At 37.2% G+C, this 16,288-nt stretch overlaps 2 protein-coding genes across 9 annotated transcripts in view; one reads left to right on the top strand and one right to left on the bottom strand.

Moving 5' to 3' along the window:
• The window catches only part of HEPACAM2 (HEPACAM family member 2), a 44,700-nt gene extending 37,380 nt beyond the window's left edge, over positions 1-7,320 (bottom strand). For 5 of the 7 annotated variants that reach the window (XR_004384744.1, XM_032875070.1, XM_032875086.1 and 2 more), the window contains exon 1: positions 7,161-7,311. Coding sequence is in view for 6 of the 7 variants with exons in the window: in XM_032875070.1 (XP_032730961.1) it covers positions 7,161-7,239 (79 nt within the window). In the remaining variant the exon portion in view is untranslated. Of the gene's footprint in view, positions 1-7,160 lie in introns of all 7 variants that reach the window. The other 2 variants (XM_032875097.1, XM_032875079.1) reach the window with 2 other exon arrangements.
• Positions 7,321-13,400: 6,080 nt separating this feature from the next.
• The window catches only part of VPS50 (VPS50 subunit of EARP/GARPII complex), a 133,179-nt gene continuing 130,291 nt past the window's right edge, over positions 13,401-16,288 (top strand). For both annotated transcript variants that reach the window (XM_032875058.1, XM_032875050.1), the window contains exon 1: positions 13,401-13,567. In XM_032875058.1, coding sequence (XP_032730949.1) covers positions 13,535-13,567 — 33 coding nt within the window. In that variant the 5' untranslated portion in view covers positions 13,401-13,534. The remainder of the gene's footprint in view (positions 13,568-16,288) is intronic.

Here is a 16,288-nt window from a genome sequence, read left to right as displayed (position 1 = left end):
GATAATTAGTTCTAAAGTCCAAGAAACCTCTAAAAATTATGAAATTGGGGGCGCCTGGGTGGCTCAGTGGGTTAAGCCGCTGCCTTCGGCTCAGGTCATGATCTCAGGGTCCTGGGATCGAGTCCCGCATCAGGCTCTCTGCTCAGCGGGGAGCCTGCTTCCCTCTCTCTCTCTCTCTGCCTGCCTCTCCATCTACTTGTGATCTCTGTCTGTCAAATAAATAAATAAAATCTTAAAAAAAAAAAAAAATTATGAAATTGTATTTGAATCATATCATACCCCAATTAAACTGTGTGATTTGAGAAACACTGAGGGCTACTTCCTCCTCAGAATCTCCCTCCAAAGTCTTCTGCAATGGCTTACTAGTCCATTATTGGAAGTCTTCCCCTTTAGCCAACGACTTGTTACATGGAAATATCCCAAGGAGAATGGCATTGAACCATTATCATTTATGATCAGTCATTCCTCCCAGAAGCAGGAATGGGTGTATTTGAGGAACAGCAAGAGGGAGTAGACTGAAGGAGGGGGAGGAGTGTGGGAAGACAGGTCAGCAAGGTGGCTGAGGCCTGATCCAGCAATATCTTAGGGTCATGGCAAACACTTTGGCAATTTTACCCTGAGTGAGATGGGAATGAAACTGGAGTTTTGTGAGCAGAGAGGGATATGATCCCTCTTCTTTTTTTTTTTTAGGTATACTCTAATGACTGTGAGAATAGACTGAGATAGGGGTAGAAGCAGGGAGACCACTAAGGAGGTGACTGCAATAAAGTAGGCAAGAGGGGGTGCCTGGGAGGCTCAGTCAGTTAAGCATCTGCCTTCAGCTCAGGTCATGTTCCCAGGGTCTTGGGATCAAAACCCACACTGGGCTCCCTGCTCACTGGGGAGCCTGCTTCTCCCTCTCTCTCTCTCTGCCTGCTGCTCCCCCTGCTTCTGCTCTTACTCTCTGTCAAATAAATAAATAAAATCTTAAAAAAACTAAAAAAAAAAATAAAGTAGGCAAGAGATATTTATACCACAGACCAGTGTGGTAGTAAAAGATATTGTGAGAAAGGCTGGTGGTACTAATAGGATTTGATGACACATTGGGGTGAAATACAAGAAACAAAGACAAGTCAAGAATGATTCTAAGGTTGTTGACCTGATCAAATGGAAGAAGGGACGTCATTTATGAATGGGCAACTAATAAATTAACCATGGGAAGTACTGGGGGGAATAGGTTTTTGTGGGGCAGATTAGGAGTCAGTTTTGGACATGTTCATTTGAGATGCCCATTTGACATCCAAGGGACAATACTGAAAGGATATACTAGGTATGAAAATCTGATTAATGTGGGCTTAGGACAGCATGAGAGCCTGGAGGGCCTTGGGGCTTGGTCCTGGCTCCCAACCTCCTGCCTGCCTGTGTTGTTTGGATCCATATAGTCACTGCTAGTCTGTAGGTTTCTTCCTATTTTCTGGCACCTGGAGATTTCCACATCTTTACCTTGAGCCATGATATATATTTTAAATTTTTATTTAGCATTTCTATGTATTTGCAATTAAGAGACTCCTCCTTAGTTCAGACTACTATGTTCTGGAATCCTAATTAAAAGCCCTTTGCTTTGACATCATTTTAAAAGGGAGCAATATACTATCAATAGCATGTGAATATTTAAAATAGGGAGAGAATGGAATTTAAATATGAAGTATTTTAAACATTGAGGGAAAAAAGGAAGAACGGAAACTGTAGACAGTGAGTATAGACAATACTTATGGGGAGTTTTGCTGTGAAGGAGAGTAGAAAAATGTTCTTTTCTTTCTTGTTTCTTTGGATGGATGCTGAACATTATGTTTGTAGCTACTGAAATGATCCACCAGAAAGAAAAAACCTGATGAAGCTGAATACAGATGAGTGAAGGTGGAAGAAAATCCAAGGTAAGAAAAGACAGAAATTTGAGCACAAATAGAGATATCTTACAATTTCAATTTTCTCATATAAATAGTTGTTTTCTTTGTTTTCCCTTTTCATCTCTACTAGAAAGAGGATCTTTAAGCTTTATCTAAGTGATTAGTTATAAAATGCCATCAGTATTAAGAATGGGAAGGTATAAAGGTCTGTTTGTGTGATGACTTCTTTGGAGAAACTGAGAGATGTAGTCTGCTACTATGAGGAATCAAATTCTACCAACAGCAAATCTCTCTTACTTCCCAGGCTAGAGGTGAGAGTAAAGATTTCCATCATTTTGGTCCTCAGTTAGCTGTTGGTAGAGACTGAGACTGTGGCTGACAGACAAGTTAGAGAACTCAGGAGAAAGCACAAAAATGAAGATCACAGGAGGTTAGAGGGAGAAGGAGCTCCCAAATATTCCCCTGAAACTGACCATATAGAGTAAGAATTAGGTGACTCTATGGGCAAAATAAATATGTCTTATAGTCTCCTTGGGCTCTGTGTGTATTTGTGATGGCCTCTTATTTTTCTTTCTTATTTATTTTTTTTTTCTGATAATGGGCTGTACCTGCACATTCATTTTAGTGATTTGGTTTGTAACAAGAGTTACAAAGGTATGAGGACTTGCATCTGTTTTCTTTTCTGGCAAGTTAAATTTGTAGTTGTTTCTAGTTTGAATCATTAGAAAAAGAAGGAACTGGTACTGGGAATTCTAAAGAGGAGATAAAGTGATTTCAGAAAAGGAGTAGTGGTTTCTGCAAGGAAATCATAAGCGAGAAAAAAGAAGAGAAGGTAAATCTAGGACTTAAACCTAGTAATGTCAGGGGCCAACAGAAAAGAGCGAAGTTCTTCAAGTCACAGTTTGAGAGAGACATTGGGCATTTGGATGGGGGACCAGTAAAGGAAGATTCCTCTTACTGTATTTATTAATTGCATAGAACAACATGCATGTCAATGCTTTTCATTGAACCTGGAGATAGGAAGCTCCTGACAAATTCCTGGTAAGCAATAAATAAAAACTTCTTTTTTAATACCCACTATTACTAACTTAAGAAACATCAAATGTAATTTTCACTCTATTTACAAAGTGTGTTGCTGTCTCCTTTTATATTTCAGTGAATATGAAAGTATTTATGAGGTTTCACGGTTCACTCTTGATCTTGGACCTCCATGTCCTACTCTCACCATTTAGTCATAAATACATCACTTGCAAATTGCCTTGAAAGAAATTTTAGGAACCTAATCTCTAAATATGCAGAGAGACTTCTGTATTTGACACTTTGATAAAGTTAAAAATTGACCGAAATGCAAAGTCTTAGTAAAGGGCACACCCTTGGGATAAAATGGTGATTGGCCAGTCCAGTGGCCTTAGAAAAGTCATTCTAATTCTCTGGACCTTGGTTTTCTCATGTGTGAAAGGAGGGTAATATTAGATGAGGTCTAAGTCTCGCTCTACTCTTTATGTTTGTTCTTGACGTCCTGAGGTGCTTTTCTCAGGGCAACAGCTACCTTACTTTTGAAGGTAAAGGGCCCATATTTAATTGAAAGGGCTCACAGAACTTTGAGGTATTGAGTCTCACGTTTTCGTCCGCTTAAGTCACAATCCCTGGATGTCCTTTACTAAGGTGATGACCCTATGTTTTTTACCAAAGAACCATGGGGGATGGTGGGAATCCACATTATTGTCTTGAGAATGCACTGGAAAAAGCTGTATGGCTGCTGACTTAAAATTCAGTAGTTGACTTTGACAGTGAGCTATAGATACAGACAGCCTGAATGCAATTCTGGCCAAAATGTTCTTGTTTGAGGGAAGTCAGAAGTACTTGTTTAGGGTTGTTGTTTTTTTCCCTTCCTCTTTTGTTTTATTTTGTTTTTTGGAAAAGGGGAAGAACTGTTTTTAATCTACTTCTTTTTTTTTTTGGTAGTTGTAGTTTAAAGATTAACTAAAATTTTAATAGAATATGGTTGGGAGGCACTTTATTACTATGGAGTGCTAGTATGACTAGAATGGAAATGTTGGTGACTTTTGGATCTTGAATCAGAATGTTGAATCTTAAGTATGAAAAGACTGATTGGAAGGTCTATGATTTGGGGAAGCAAATTTTATTTAATGCAAGGTTAGCTACAATACAAACATTGCAGCCCAGGAATAATGAAACTACTTTAGAAGAAAATAACATTAAGGACATGGATGGAACTAGAGGGTGTTATGCTGAGCGAAATAAGTCAATCGGAGAAAGACAACTATCATAGGATCTCCCTGATATGAGGAATTTGAGAAGCAGGGCAGGGGGTTGTGGGGGGTAGGGAGAGAAAAAATGAAACAAGATGACACTGGGGAGGGGGACAAACCATAAGAGACTCAATCTCACGAAACAAACTGAAGGTTGCTGGGGGGCAGGGTGGGTAGGGATAGGGTGGCTGGGTGATGGACATTGGGGAGGGTATGTGCTATGGTGAGTGCTGTGAAATGTGTAATCGTGATGATTCACAGACCTGGACCCCTAGGGCAAATAATACATTAGATGTTAATATAAAAAAAAGAAGAAAATAGCATTTTGTATGGCACTTACAATAATTGTTTAAGTGGGGTGAACTAGTTCTTTGGTTTATTTTAGAAACTGTATCATGTAATAATGCCTTAAATAATACACTGCTATCAATATCTCTGAATGTATTCAATGTTTATAACATCAAATCATATGAAATTGTATCATTTAATTTTTTTCAAATATATATGCTTTTCCAAATATACGTATGACAGTGAGAGATAGCACAGCTATTACAGTAGCTTTTCCCTTAGATTGCCTTCACCATTTTATCAGCTAAATTATAGATTGCAAGTTATAAGAGTATCAGCAAAGAATGTAATTTTCTTTATACTGTGTCTTATCTCAGCTACTAAAATTTTTTTCATTTTGTAGGAAAGAACCTATTGATATGATGTAATCCTTACTTGTAGCGAACTGTGGTGAATAAACAGATGATTAGATATCTCCTCTACATCTTAAGAACACTCTCTTGCCACTGCTGTATTTTACACTACAGATGTGATGAATCTATGCTGTCATACAGTAGTACATTAACTTTAAAAAAATTAGCTTCATTTTGAGAATTTTTCAAGCTCTCTTTTCTAGTTGTATGAGAAAACCTAAAGAATGAAAACAATTGATTTTATGGAACTCAGCCTCTGTAGGAACAAATAAACCTTAAGAAAATTAATTTTAAAAATTGATGAAATTCAATTTCCTTTAGATATTCCAAATAACTGGACTTAAATAAAAATTCAATTTTATTATTAGATTCATTAGTACCTACTTTTTAAATATAAAAAAGAAAAACTTTTAGACTTTCTGCATGTAAGGCATTATATTAACATGGAGAACTATTAATAATCTAACATACAACTTTGTAGCAATAATTTCCCTTTTAGAGACTCCCTTCAACTGTATAACAATAGCACTATAAGGGAATGTCCAGTGTTTAGAAATACTTGGAAGTCATGTTGTAGTTTATCTATATTCCAGAAACAAAAGACTCCCTAGACCAGTTTCACTGTATTGAATATAAACATCAGACTTCACAAAGTGACCTCTAGCTGTACCTCAAAATAGTTGGCATTTACTTCCCCTTTATCAGGTATGATATTAGCAAGCATAATACAACTATTGTTGACTGAAAATAAACTCCTGCATCTTTAGAGAAAATGGAAATAATGAAGTTGTAGTTTGAATAGACTTTACGGAACTACATTTTGGGCCTCTCAATTTTTAAGATTTTTTTTTTCAATAAGAAAATCAGATATCCAATATTCTAAAAAAAAAAGATTTCCACATTACATATGGTCTTTACAGCATACTATCAATGGAGAAAAGTGAATTTGTTTAAGAAAGACTGAAGGGATAACCATTTTAACTACTCAGGAATATGCTATTACTATGTATTAGTAATTTTAATTTTTAGTTAAATTCTCAAATAAATTGTTTTTAAGTTCTTCTTAAAGCCAGCTTCAAAAGTAGAACTTATGAAATGACAGAATCATTGTTGTTATAAAATTAAAAATAAGTGGGGGCACTGACACACAGGATACTTTCAGAGCCCAGAAAAATGCACAAAGATAAAAAGTCAGTCATGGTAATTGTTGGATTTTTTTCTAAAAATTTCAAAAACTAAAAATCTATGTAGGCTTGAATTTGACAACATAAATACTGGAACAATCACCAACTACGGAAACTCAAACACTTTTTAGATAAAATTACAAATCAATGTTTCAAATACGTTGGATTTATACAACATTACATATACATTTGAGTAATATTCACATTTACAATGAAAACTATAACAAGATACCAGTGAAAGCAAGGCTCTAAACTACTGCAAAAGACTAAGACTTAAATTGCTTATTTAGCTAATCTGTTCTCAAAATTTAAAGAATAAAGACTTTTTTGAGTCCCTGTTTACTATAGATAAAATAAGAAACAAACGACTTTTAAAACTGATAAATAAGAAGAATGAAAAGGAGGATATCTGGTGAAAAAAAAAGATGACATAAAAATAGTGGAAATGTTGGAGAAAGACTCTTAAACTCTAAGAATGAAGAGGAGAATAAGGAGAAAAGACTAAACTCAAGGAAAAAAAATGTAATAGGACTAACCACAGGGCAAAGAGAAAGGATAAGTTATTTTGGAGAAACAATACTTTTTAATACATTTCTCCATATTGTGTATATAATATTTTTTGTAATTTTGGAACCTCACCTTTTTCCACATTTCATGAAAGTTAATTTAAAATGAAGCAGAATTGACAGTTTACCACAATATCTTTAATTAAAACCATTTTCATAAATTGTTAAAAAGTTTCACTAGAAATGGTCACAAATTCATGGCGTATGTGAATATTTGCCAAAATAAAATGCATTAAAGACTGTTAATTTACACGTAAACTCTGTAAAGAGAAGAAACTCATTAGGTTTTTAGAAAGTCTTCTTTCTTTATGAGTGCTGTTGACAATAATTGCTATTCTAAGAAAACCACAATCACCTGTTTATTGAACCTCATTCCTCCTGCTTCTTTGCTGGAACAAAGTGTGTTATTGTTTAAAAAATTCTGAGCTGTTCTTCAATTATTTGAGTGAATCTACTGCTTAAATCAAATATTTACTTTATGCCCACAGTTTTTAAAAAAACAAAAAAAACCCCAAAAAACAGCTGAAACATAATTCATGCAGTGCCTTACCTAAGAGAAGGAGGTATATTTTGCACTGAAAGCCCCCAACCGTGTTGCTGAAGGACTCCATGAAAGCATCCTGTCCCATGCATACAGTGCCCTGTTCCCGGTGGCAACTTGGTTCATGGACCAGCAGCTGCTGGTTTATTTGCTAGGGAAATTAGCAGTGAGGTAACAGACCCTATCCTGTCTCTTGCTTCTGTGATTTGAATACAGAATGAATGTGTATACAAAGGACACAGGGAACACCTGTTATATACTCTGCAAGAATACAGGCTTATGACTTCAGAACAGCTTCTTTGCGATTATCAGACTATCAGTAATTGTCAGTATATCTCATGAATCATTCTTGGTTATTAATAATCACATGAAGGAAAACATCCTTTTAGGTGACATTATTGAAAAACAGCATGCTTTCATAATGACAGCATATTGTGAAACTTTCCTGAAAAAATATAAGTTGGTTTCCTATCATGCAAAATTATGCCATTATTTTGAAATTAAAATTCTTTTTCTATGAAAATTGAACTATTTCATTTATCTGCTAAAGTTACAAATCATCATGAAGTCACTATGTAACATGTAAAAGTTATATCAAAGAATCAAAACAGAGCACCCAAGTATCTTTAAAAATGTATTTTTGTGTGTATTATTTTCTATTATAAACACCTGGCATGGTTTTATTCAATCTATGGATCCTTGTTATTTTTAAAGCAAACCACAGGTGTGTTTCCTAGTGACAGTGAATCATGGACCATGCATAATTATAATGAAAACAGATAATATCTGAAGCCCCATTTTCACAGCTGAAGCACAGAGGAAGTAAACCAATGGCCCAGAGAGGCTCTTGTCTCTACTGTGGTGCCTGGGCTACAGCTTTTCAACCTGATCTCTTCACTGCCATGGGAGCAGGCAGTCTTAGTACTTCCACTTAATTTACTAAGTTACAAGTTAACTCCCATTTAATTTCACTTACTGCAAGAAGGCTCTAGCCTAAGGCTGCCACTACGTAAAGTATGAAACAAACATATTAACAGGAAGCATATAACATAAGCTATATAATAAAATCTGCATCAAATCCAGCAAAATTTTTGTCTAAATCCTTTTTAATAGTAAAGGCTCACTGAAGGATTTCAAGGATAATAGGAAAAAAGACTATTCCTCAAGTGTAAAGTTAAAAAAATAAAAGGGATGGTAGTTATTTTAGAATCTAAGTTTGGGAAACATTTTTTTTGCAGCAAGGCTCCCAACTCTTCCAGAAGTGCAAAGAGAGTGAGTGACTTTTGGAAAACCTTAGCCCTCTTCAGAGGCCACTTTATAATCTCTCCATGATTCAGAAAAACAGCAAGAACTTCCAGGTGATTACTATCCAAAAATTTCTCTGTGCTATCTCTAAATCTTGGACATACATCTATTGCAGCACTTACCTCATTAACCTCAATTAATTCTGCTGAATGTTTATTTTTGCTCTGGGCAACTCAAATAAAGAAACTGTTCTAATTAATTATGGATCCTTAGCACCTCACTAATGTTTAACTAGTGTTTTTGTTAAGTTGTTCCCCCAGAAATAAAACCCAAATGCTCCTTGGCCACTGTCTTCTGATATTCAGTTGATGTTAAGAAATGCATATAAATTTTAACATTGGTTTACACAAAACCAATATTAATATATTAAGAATTATAGACATTCTACAGATACCACATAGATTCCACTCACATCTTTTAAATCAATATTAATTTCTGATTGCCCTTTTAAAATAAACTCTTTCCAGGGTTTTTCAAACCTAGTGCTGGCTCATGATGAAGTTTTTAGGTCCTAGGCAAATTCATGTTATATTTAAAATGTACTTTCTTTTATAACATAGGTGAGAATTGACACTATGTAAATAAATGCCAAAATGAATCATAGCTGTGATCTTTTCATGTCATGGAAAACATGAAAAAATGACAATATCCTTACCAAATGCCTTGGGAAAGTGTTACGTGGCATAGCCACAACAAATCGCCCTCTAGCGGCAGTTTGTAGGCATAAAATCTTACCTGCTGGTGTAATTTCTGAATTCAGGATGTTTACACAGAAGACATACAAGTTAATGCTAAAATAGAACTTCAACTGTTGTCAGCTTTTACATGATTGCTAAATATGGCTTAAAGTGTTTTATTATTACATGAGAAATTTCCCACCATCAATATCTCACATCTGACTCGTAATCTACAGAGGGGTTCTGCTCTACTATACTCTTTCAGAGCCTGTTTATTGATCTTAGTTATATTTACATTTAGAGTGAAAAGACTGATTTAGCAATCCATATCCCTGGTGATTAAATTTCAAGCAATGAAAGGAGCCGTGTGTGTGGAGGGGAAAGGTCTTTTGTGGGGAGAGGGATGGGCTTTTTTTGTCACTTTTCAAGTCACACTATTTATTATCTCATTTGTTTAAATTGTAAGATTGGTCCTGTTTCATAAGGCAAGCGGTGCACTACATGCATTTTAAATACCTGCATTCATTATTTATTACTAGCATATGAATATTTTGGAATGGTAAGAAGAACTGGAAAGGTGGCAAAATGCCAATGCCAAGGTCAATGTAGAATAGTGAGGACCTAGAACTGGAGAGAGAAGCACTGTCTTATGTCGTAATTAGATAGATCCTAGGAAAGGTTACAATTTACAGGTTACTGGGAAGAGCAGGCCACTAGTGGAGGTCATGCCTATGCCTGCGCTGGTGTTCAAGACTTAGGTCCACAGTGCTGCCTCTCAGATGCCTGGATCTACTGATGTGGCTGCTAAATGACTATGCAGCAGTCTTCCTTCCTGGGCTCCTCTCCAGGTCACTGCTTTACCTTCAGCCTATGTTTTGGTTTCTGCTACTGCTTGCTCAGAAAATGTAGTTACCTCAGCCTGGAGAGGCCACAACTTTGTGCTGCTTTGTTATTTATGTATAGGAGGATTTAAAATGTATCTTCCTAATCAAACCAGCTTTTATTTAAGTTTCCAGAGGCTCCTCTAGTTTGGGCCATCAGCAATATGCTCTTATCCTATTTTATTGCCAGAACTGTTGCCTTGAATCAGAACAACTTAAACTCATAGCTCTGACACTTCAATCTGCAAAAGTGGGGCTGGCAGTCCTTTACCAAGGGACTATCATCCAGCAAGCTTTCCTCAAGACTCGTTGGCAGGCTGTCCAATCTTTCTGCTAGTTGCTCTGGTCTATCACAACAGCCTTCGGGCAAATGTAAAAGTCCTAAATAAGCCTTATGTACATTTTTGAAAAATGGAAATGAAATACCATGCTTCACCTTTTGAAAAGTATTATTTAGGGTTTTAGGTTTAGTTTAGTTCAGGAAGATAAAAATGCATCATGTTTGGCTCCATTATTTTCTATAATGTTAGTGTATGTTGAATTAGAAAATATAGTTTATTTAGACAATATTATAGGTATAGTTTTTGAACTTTTAGAAGACTGGATTGTTCATTTCTTTTTAGTTTATACGAAATAAACTAAAACTCAGAGTATTAGAGTAAAACAAAGTTTTAATGCTTTCTTGACTTTTCAGGGTCAAATAGATACAGAACATATTAATTTTCCCCATTAGGCAGGCTAATAGAAAAAGATAAAATATACATGGAATAAAAAAGCTTTTTCTTTTGTGTCTTGTAACTTTGTGTATTGATTATACTATGAGGGGGGAAATTCTGAATTTGGATCTGGATTCTAGTTCTGATTCAAGCTCTAATTTTAAAATGTGTGACCTTGAAATCTTAGATGAATCAATTTTCTCATTTCTAAAGAATGGATTTGAAATGCTAGAGCTTGCTGCCTGTGGGAATCACTGAAGATCTTAAACAAAGAACCTAAAAAAACCCAGTAACAATGGTATACCCCTCAGGTGCATTTGAATGGTCAGGTTTGGGAACTAATGGTCTTGGATCAGCTCTAATATACATATGCTTTTCAACCAAAACTCTGTTACTACTGTAAAGTGCATAGTACAGCACTGCCTAGAGCCTAATAACTAAAAACTGAATTGGGTTTCATTTTATATGTTAATATAGTCAGCAGTTTCTGTTTCTTTTGATGCTTTCACGGACTTTTTTTTTTTTTTAAAGATTTTATTTATTTATAAACAGAGAGAGGGAGCAAGCAAGCATACACAGCAGGGAAAACAGCAGGCAGAGGGAAGGAGAAGCAGGCTCCCGGAGCAAAGAGCCTGATGCAGGGCTTGATCCCAGGATCCTAGGATCATGACCCTAGCCGAAGGCAGAGGCTTAATGACTGAGCCACCCAGGCACCCGAGGGACTTTTTTTTTTTTTTTAAAGATTTTATTTTATTTTAATTTTATTTATTTTAGAGAGAGAGAGAGTGAGCAGAGGGAGGAGCTGAGGTGGAGGGTGGGGAAAGAAGAAAGAATCTCAAGCACACTTTGCACAGATCACAGAGCCTGACAACCCCATGGGGCTTGACTCTATGATCCTGAGATCATGACCTCAGCCAAAACCAAGAGTCCCATGCTTAACTGACTGAGCCACCCAGGCACCCCTTCAAGGACTTTTAAATATTTTCACATAATAAGAACTGCCTGGCAATAAAGACTAGAGCAGGTAGAGAATGAACTAAACTAGGATTGCCCAAAAGTGCCTGGAATTTTTTATGGGGTTAGAAATAACAGAGAAGCATATAGGTAAACATATAATTTCAAAAGCGATTGTTAAGCACAATGATAGAAGAGATAGAAGAGATACATCATCTCATTTATCCTTATGAAACCTTAGGTCAAATATTACAAACTCATTTGTAAAAATGAGACAAAGACAAAAGACCAGACTATAGTTCGAATGATAGAATTGCAGAACTGGAAATAACCTCTATATAATATCCTCCAAACTTCAATCATTTGCAAACCGCTTTTATTATTTTGGCCAGATCTTACTATGACTCATACTATGGTTTACCTAATATTTTTCATTAGTTTGGCACTCTTGAACACTTTTTCAGTTGTCCTAAGATAAATATTTGAAACCATGGGTTTTCTAACAAACATTAATTAAATGTAAAAAAAAATATATATTGGTACCATACTTCACAACTCACTCTTTAACACCAGGCATGAGACCCTTACTTAAAACAACACCTGCATAATCACTCCCTTAGTTTCTGTTTGCATGTTGCAGTAATCATAGACATGTTACTTGGTTTCTCCATACCTTTGTTTCCTCATCTTTAAAGTGGGGATAATTGAAAAAAAATAAAAGAAAAAAAATAATTGGGGATAATTGTACAATCCTATAGGATGCTTGTGTGGCTAACTAAATGAGATAATATACGTAAAGCGATTAGCAGAGTTCTCCACATGTAGTAAGCTCTCGATAAATGCTACCTGTTGTTAATTCTGGATTGCTTTTTGTCCCCCTAGCATTGTCATAATTGGAAAGTTGTTTCTTTCTCTCTCTCTCTCTTCCTTTTTAGAGATTTTATTTTTTAAGTAATATTTACAATGAAAGGAAACTCGAACTCACAACACTTGAGATCAAGAGTCGCACGCTTGACTGAGCCAGCCAGGCGCCCCTGGAAAGTTCTTCCTTAAATCAAACCCGGAACACCTCTCCTATTACTTTCCTCAATTTAACTAAACTGCTAAACGTTGAAAAAAGAACTTTAAAGTGTCCTGTATACTTATTGTTATATTTTCTATCTCAACTTGCCTTAGATTAGGTGCGGGTTAAAACCTTGGGTTTTACAGTTTTTTTGCAGTGGATGTCAAGACTGAGGAAGAACAGCCCTAGCCCTGGATACACGCCTATTGGACCGCACTTTTCCTCAAAGCCCAGAGCCAGTTGGAGAGTCCCAGGTTCCCAGGTCACTTCTGGGAGAGTGCCTTTCCTTGAGTTCCTGTCACGTCAGTCTCACATCCTCCCACCCCGCCCAGGTTGGGTTTCCTCCACTACACTCTGAGGGGGAAATCACGTCAGTCCGGTTTCCAAACTGTCTTCTCAGTGCTTCGTCCTGTCGCTCAATGCCCGGTCACCTATGTGTTAGGTTTTCGCCTTACAGAAGCGGGGTGACCAAGAGCAAGTACCTCTGTAAAGACCGGCGGTCGCCGTGGTCACCCAGAACAACAAGATTCGCAGGCTTAACTGAAGCGTCCGCTATTTTGCTTCCTGGGAAATGTAGTACCTGAACTGTCCTCGTCTTTTTATTGTCAGTGTCCGCGGGTGCCGGGAGACTACAGTTCCCAGCATACTCAGCGCAGGAAAGGATGACCCGAGTCAGCAGCTCCACGTGACTACTCACTATGGCTTCCCTGTGTCCGGGCCAGCTGTCTGGTGGTTCGGCGTGATATGTTAGTTTTTTGAGGCAGGGTACCACCGTAACGATTTCGACATGCAAAAAATAAAATCTCTTATGACCCGACAGGTAAGTCGCGGAGGCTGAAGCAAAGGCCTCCTTCGTCTCTGCTGGTAGAGGAGCCTAGATATTCTATCTCTGGGCTGGGGTGGGCGGAGGACTTAGGTATGGCTGGTGGCAGGTATCAGGGGCACTGGGAAGCCAGGGCACACCCTAGAAAATTCACCTGAGCACCGTGATCTGAGCCATGCTCAGGCAGGTAGCGGCGTCCCAGAAACATTCCTTTAGATAAGGTCAATGAACAAGTTTCAGTAAGGGCTATCTTTGTCTCCCTTCCTTCTTGCCATCGTTCCAGTGACAGCCCCCGCTACCCTGCAGGGCTCCCTTTATCTAGAATGTGTGTCGTCTGTGAGCAGGTGGCTTGAGTAGGGAGGTGAGGTCTGTGCAATAGAGATGACTGGAAAGAGTGAAAAAAACGGATGAGTTGAAGACAGAATGGGTAGCTTCATGACTTTGAGCAAGTTCACAAACCTTGTAGCTTAAATTTCCAGATGTGAAAATGAGAATAATAATTATTTTTGTTAATCTTATCTTACAGTTCTAATATGAGTTGCCAATAAGTTAATGCATGTGAAATGATACTTTTTAAAAAATCGTTGTTATGGCAAAATAGTAGCCTTTTATTTTTACTGCAATGATTATTCATTAAAAACTTTGGCTGTTTTTTTTTTTTTAATTTCATCTCATAAATGTTAGGGACTTCCTAATAATGTCTCAGCTTCCTTCAAGGAAGAAGGGACAGCATTTCCTTTAACACACTTACTGGTTATGACTTGGTTTTAGATATCTTTATTTATTCAACTCTAATATTTCACCAGAATTGGCTATTCTTTATTATCTTTATATGATAGAAGTATAATTTAGAGTTTTAAATCAGAAAATTTTGAGAACTTTGGAGATATGGAGGATAATCTTTTAGTGAAAGGTTCATTTTGAGTTTTCTTCTTGTTGACTAGAAGGAGATTACAAATTCCAAATTAAACTCTTATTTGAGAGATAATCTGAATAGGTTATAGATATCTGTGAAGAACACATGAGTCCTACATGATTATTTTACTCCTTTTAAATCATATTATTAATGTCATGAAACTAGAATTTGAAAGTTCTGTGAATAATAAAAGATTTAAGTATGTGACAATCCCTCACATTTGTTGAGACTGGTTTTAGGGTTTATACCACTTGTTACTTGAGGATGTTTAGGTCCTGCTCCATCCTGCCATAGCTAGGTGACCTTGAGGAAGTCACCAAACTTTTTAGAGAATTTGTTTCCACATCTTTTTTTTTTTTTAAGATTTCATTATTTATTTGAGAGACAGATCACAAGCAGACAGAGAGGTAGGGAGAGAGAGAGAGAGAGAGAGGGAAGCAGGCTCCCTGCTGAGCAGAGAGCCCGATGTGGGGCTCTATCCCAAGACCTTGAGATCATGACCTGAGCTGAAGGCAGAGGCTTAACCCACTGAGCCACCCAGGTGCCCCATGTTTCCACATCTTTAATATAGGAATACTAACATGGATCTCATGGGGTCAGCCTGGTGCTGATGTTCATATGATATGATGAAGATAAAAGAGATAAAGGAGTTAAGACACCTGGGTCTTATCAAGGAAGTGCTTGATCACAGAGGTCTCCTGAAGATAGTGGAATTGTGAAAATGGTGAGTCTTCAGCCTCAGTCAGTTGCTTATTGGACTTGAGAAGGTCAAATCAGTGCTTAGTTGGTATAGAAAAAAACCCAAGAACACATACAGAAAGCTGCAACCATACTGTGTAAAAAGTGAGGTAAAACTAGGGGTTTTACACAGATTTTTAAAAAGGTTATATTTATTTATTTTACAGAGAGAGCGAGAGCTCGAGTGGGGGTGGGTAGCGCGGAGGAAGAGGGAGAGAGTCTCCATGTTGATTCCATGTTGAGTGCAGAGCCCGACTTGGGGCATGATCTCATTATCCCAAGATCATGACCTGAGCCAAAACCAGGAGTTGGATGCTTAACTGACTGAGCTACCTAGGCGCCCCTACACAGATTTTAAAAGTCATCCTCATTATGTTTGTTTATGGCTTGACTTCCACATGTTTAATCATTACTAATACACATTTCATTAATCTTTGAGATATGAAAGTAGAGTACTGCCTAGAGTAACACTGGAGATTTTTATTTAGTACTCTATTATTGGGTTAAATATAGTAGTATTACAAATAAATATACACAAAGATTTTTCTTTTTTGTGAGGCTGAAGAATTTGCTGATGATATCATTATGGTGGAGCGATATGAAAAGTCTGTGCAACTTAGGTGTTTTGGCATTTCAGCTCTGCAAGGTTCTTGGTTTGGAAAAGAGTGCGAGGGTGGGCTTTGTTAGCACTCTTTATTTAGATCAGTTCTGTTGTTCAGCCTTCTCTAATATGCTGGCCTCTGTTCTTTCAGTTCATTCAACAAATGTTTACAGAGCACTGTGTGCCAGGCACTATTCTAAGTTTGGGGGTGCAGCAGTGAACAAAACAGACAAGTGCTCAGGCAAACATAGGGATTAATGCTTAGGAAGAAGAGGAGTTAGGGAGGCCTGGGAGTTGTTGGCAAGTTGGGATTGTTTATAACCTTAAATAGTGTGGCTGTGGAATGCCTCACTGAGAAGGTGACATTCAGGTAAAAACCTGAAGTGAGGAAGAGAGAACCATGTGGATATTTGAATAGCAACATTCCGGGTAGAAGGAAGAGCAAATGCAGAGGCCTTGAGGC

Source organism: Lontra canadensis, unplaced genomic scaffold (genome assembly GCF_010015895.1).
Source record: "Lontra canadensis isolate GAN:19392208 unplaced genomic scaffold, GSC_riverotter_1.0 scaffold2, whole genome shotgun sequence".
In the NCBI taxonomy this organism is placed as follows: Eukaryota; Metazoa; Chordata; class Mammalia; order Carnivora; family Mustelidae; genus Lontra; species Lontra canadensis.
Note: the sequence above shows the minus strand (reverse complement) of the source record. Positions and strands in the feature narration are given on the sequence as shown.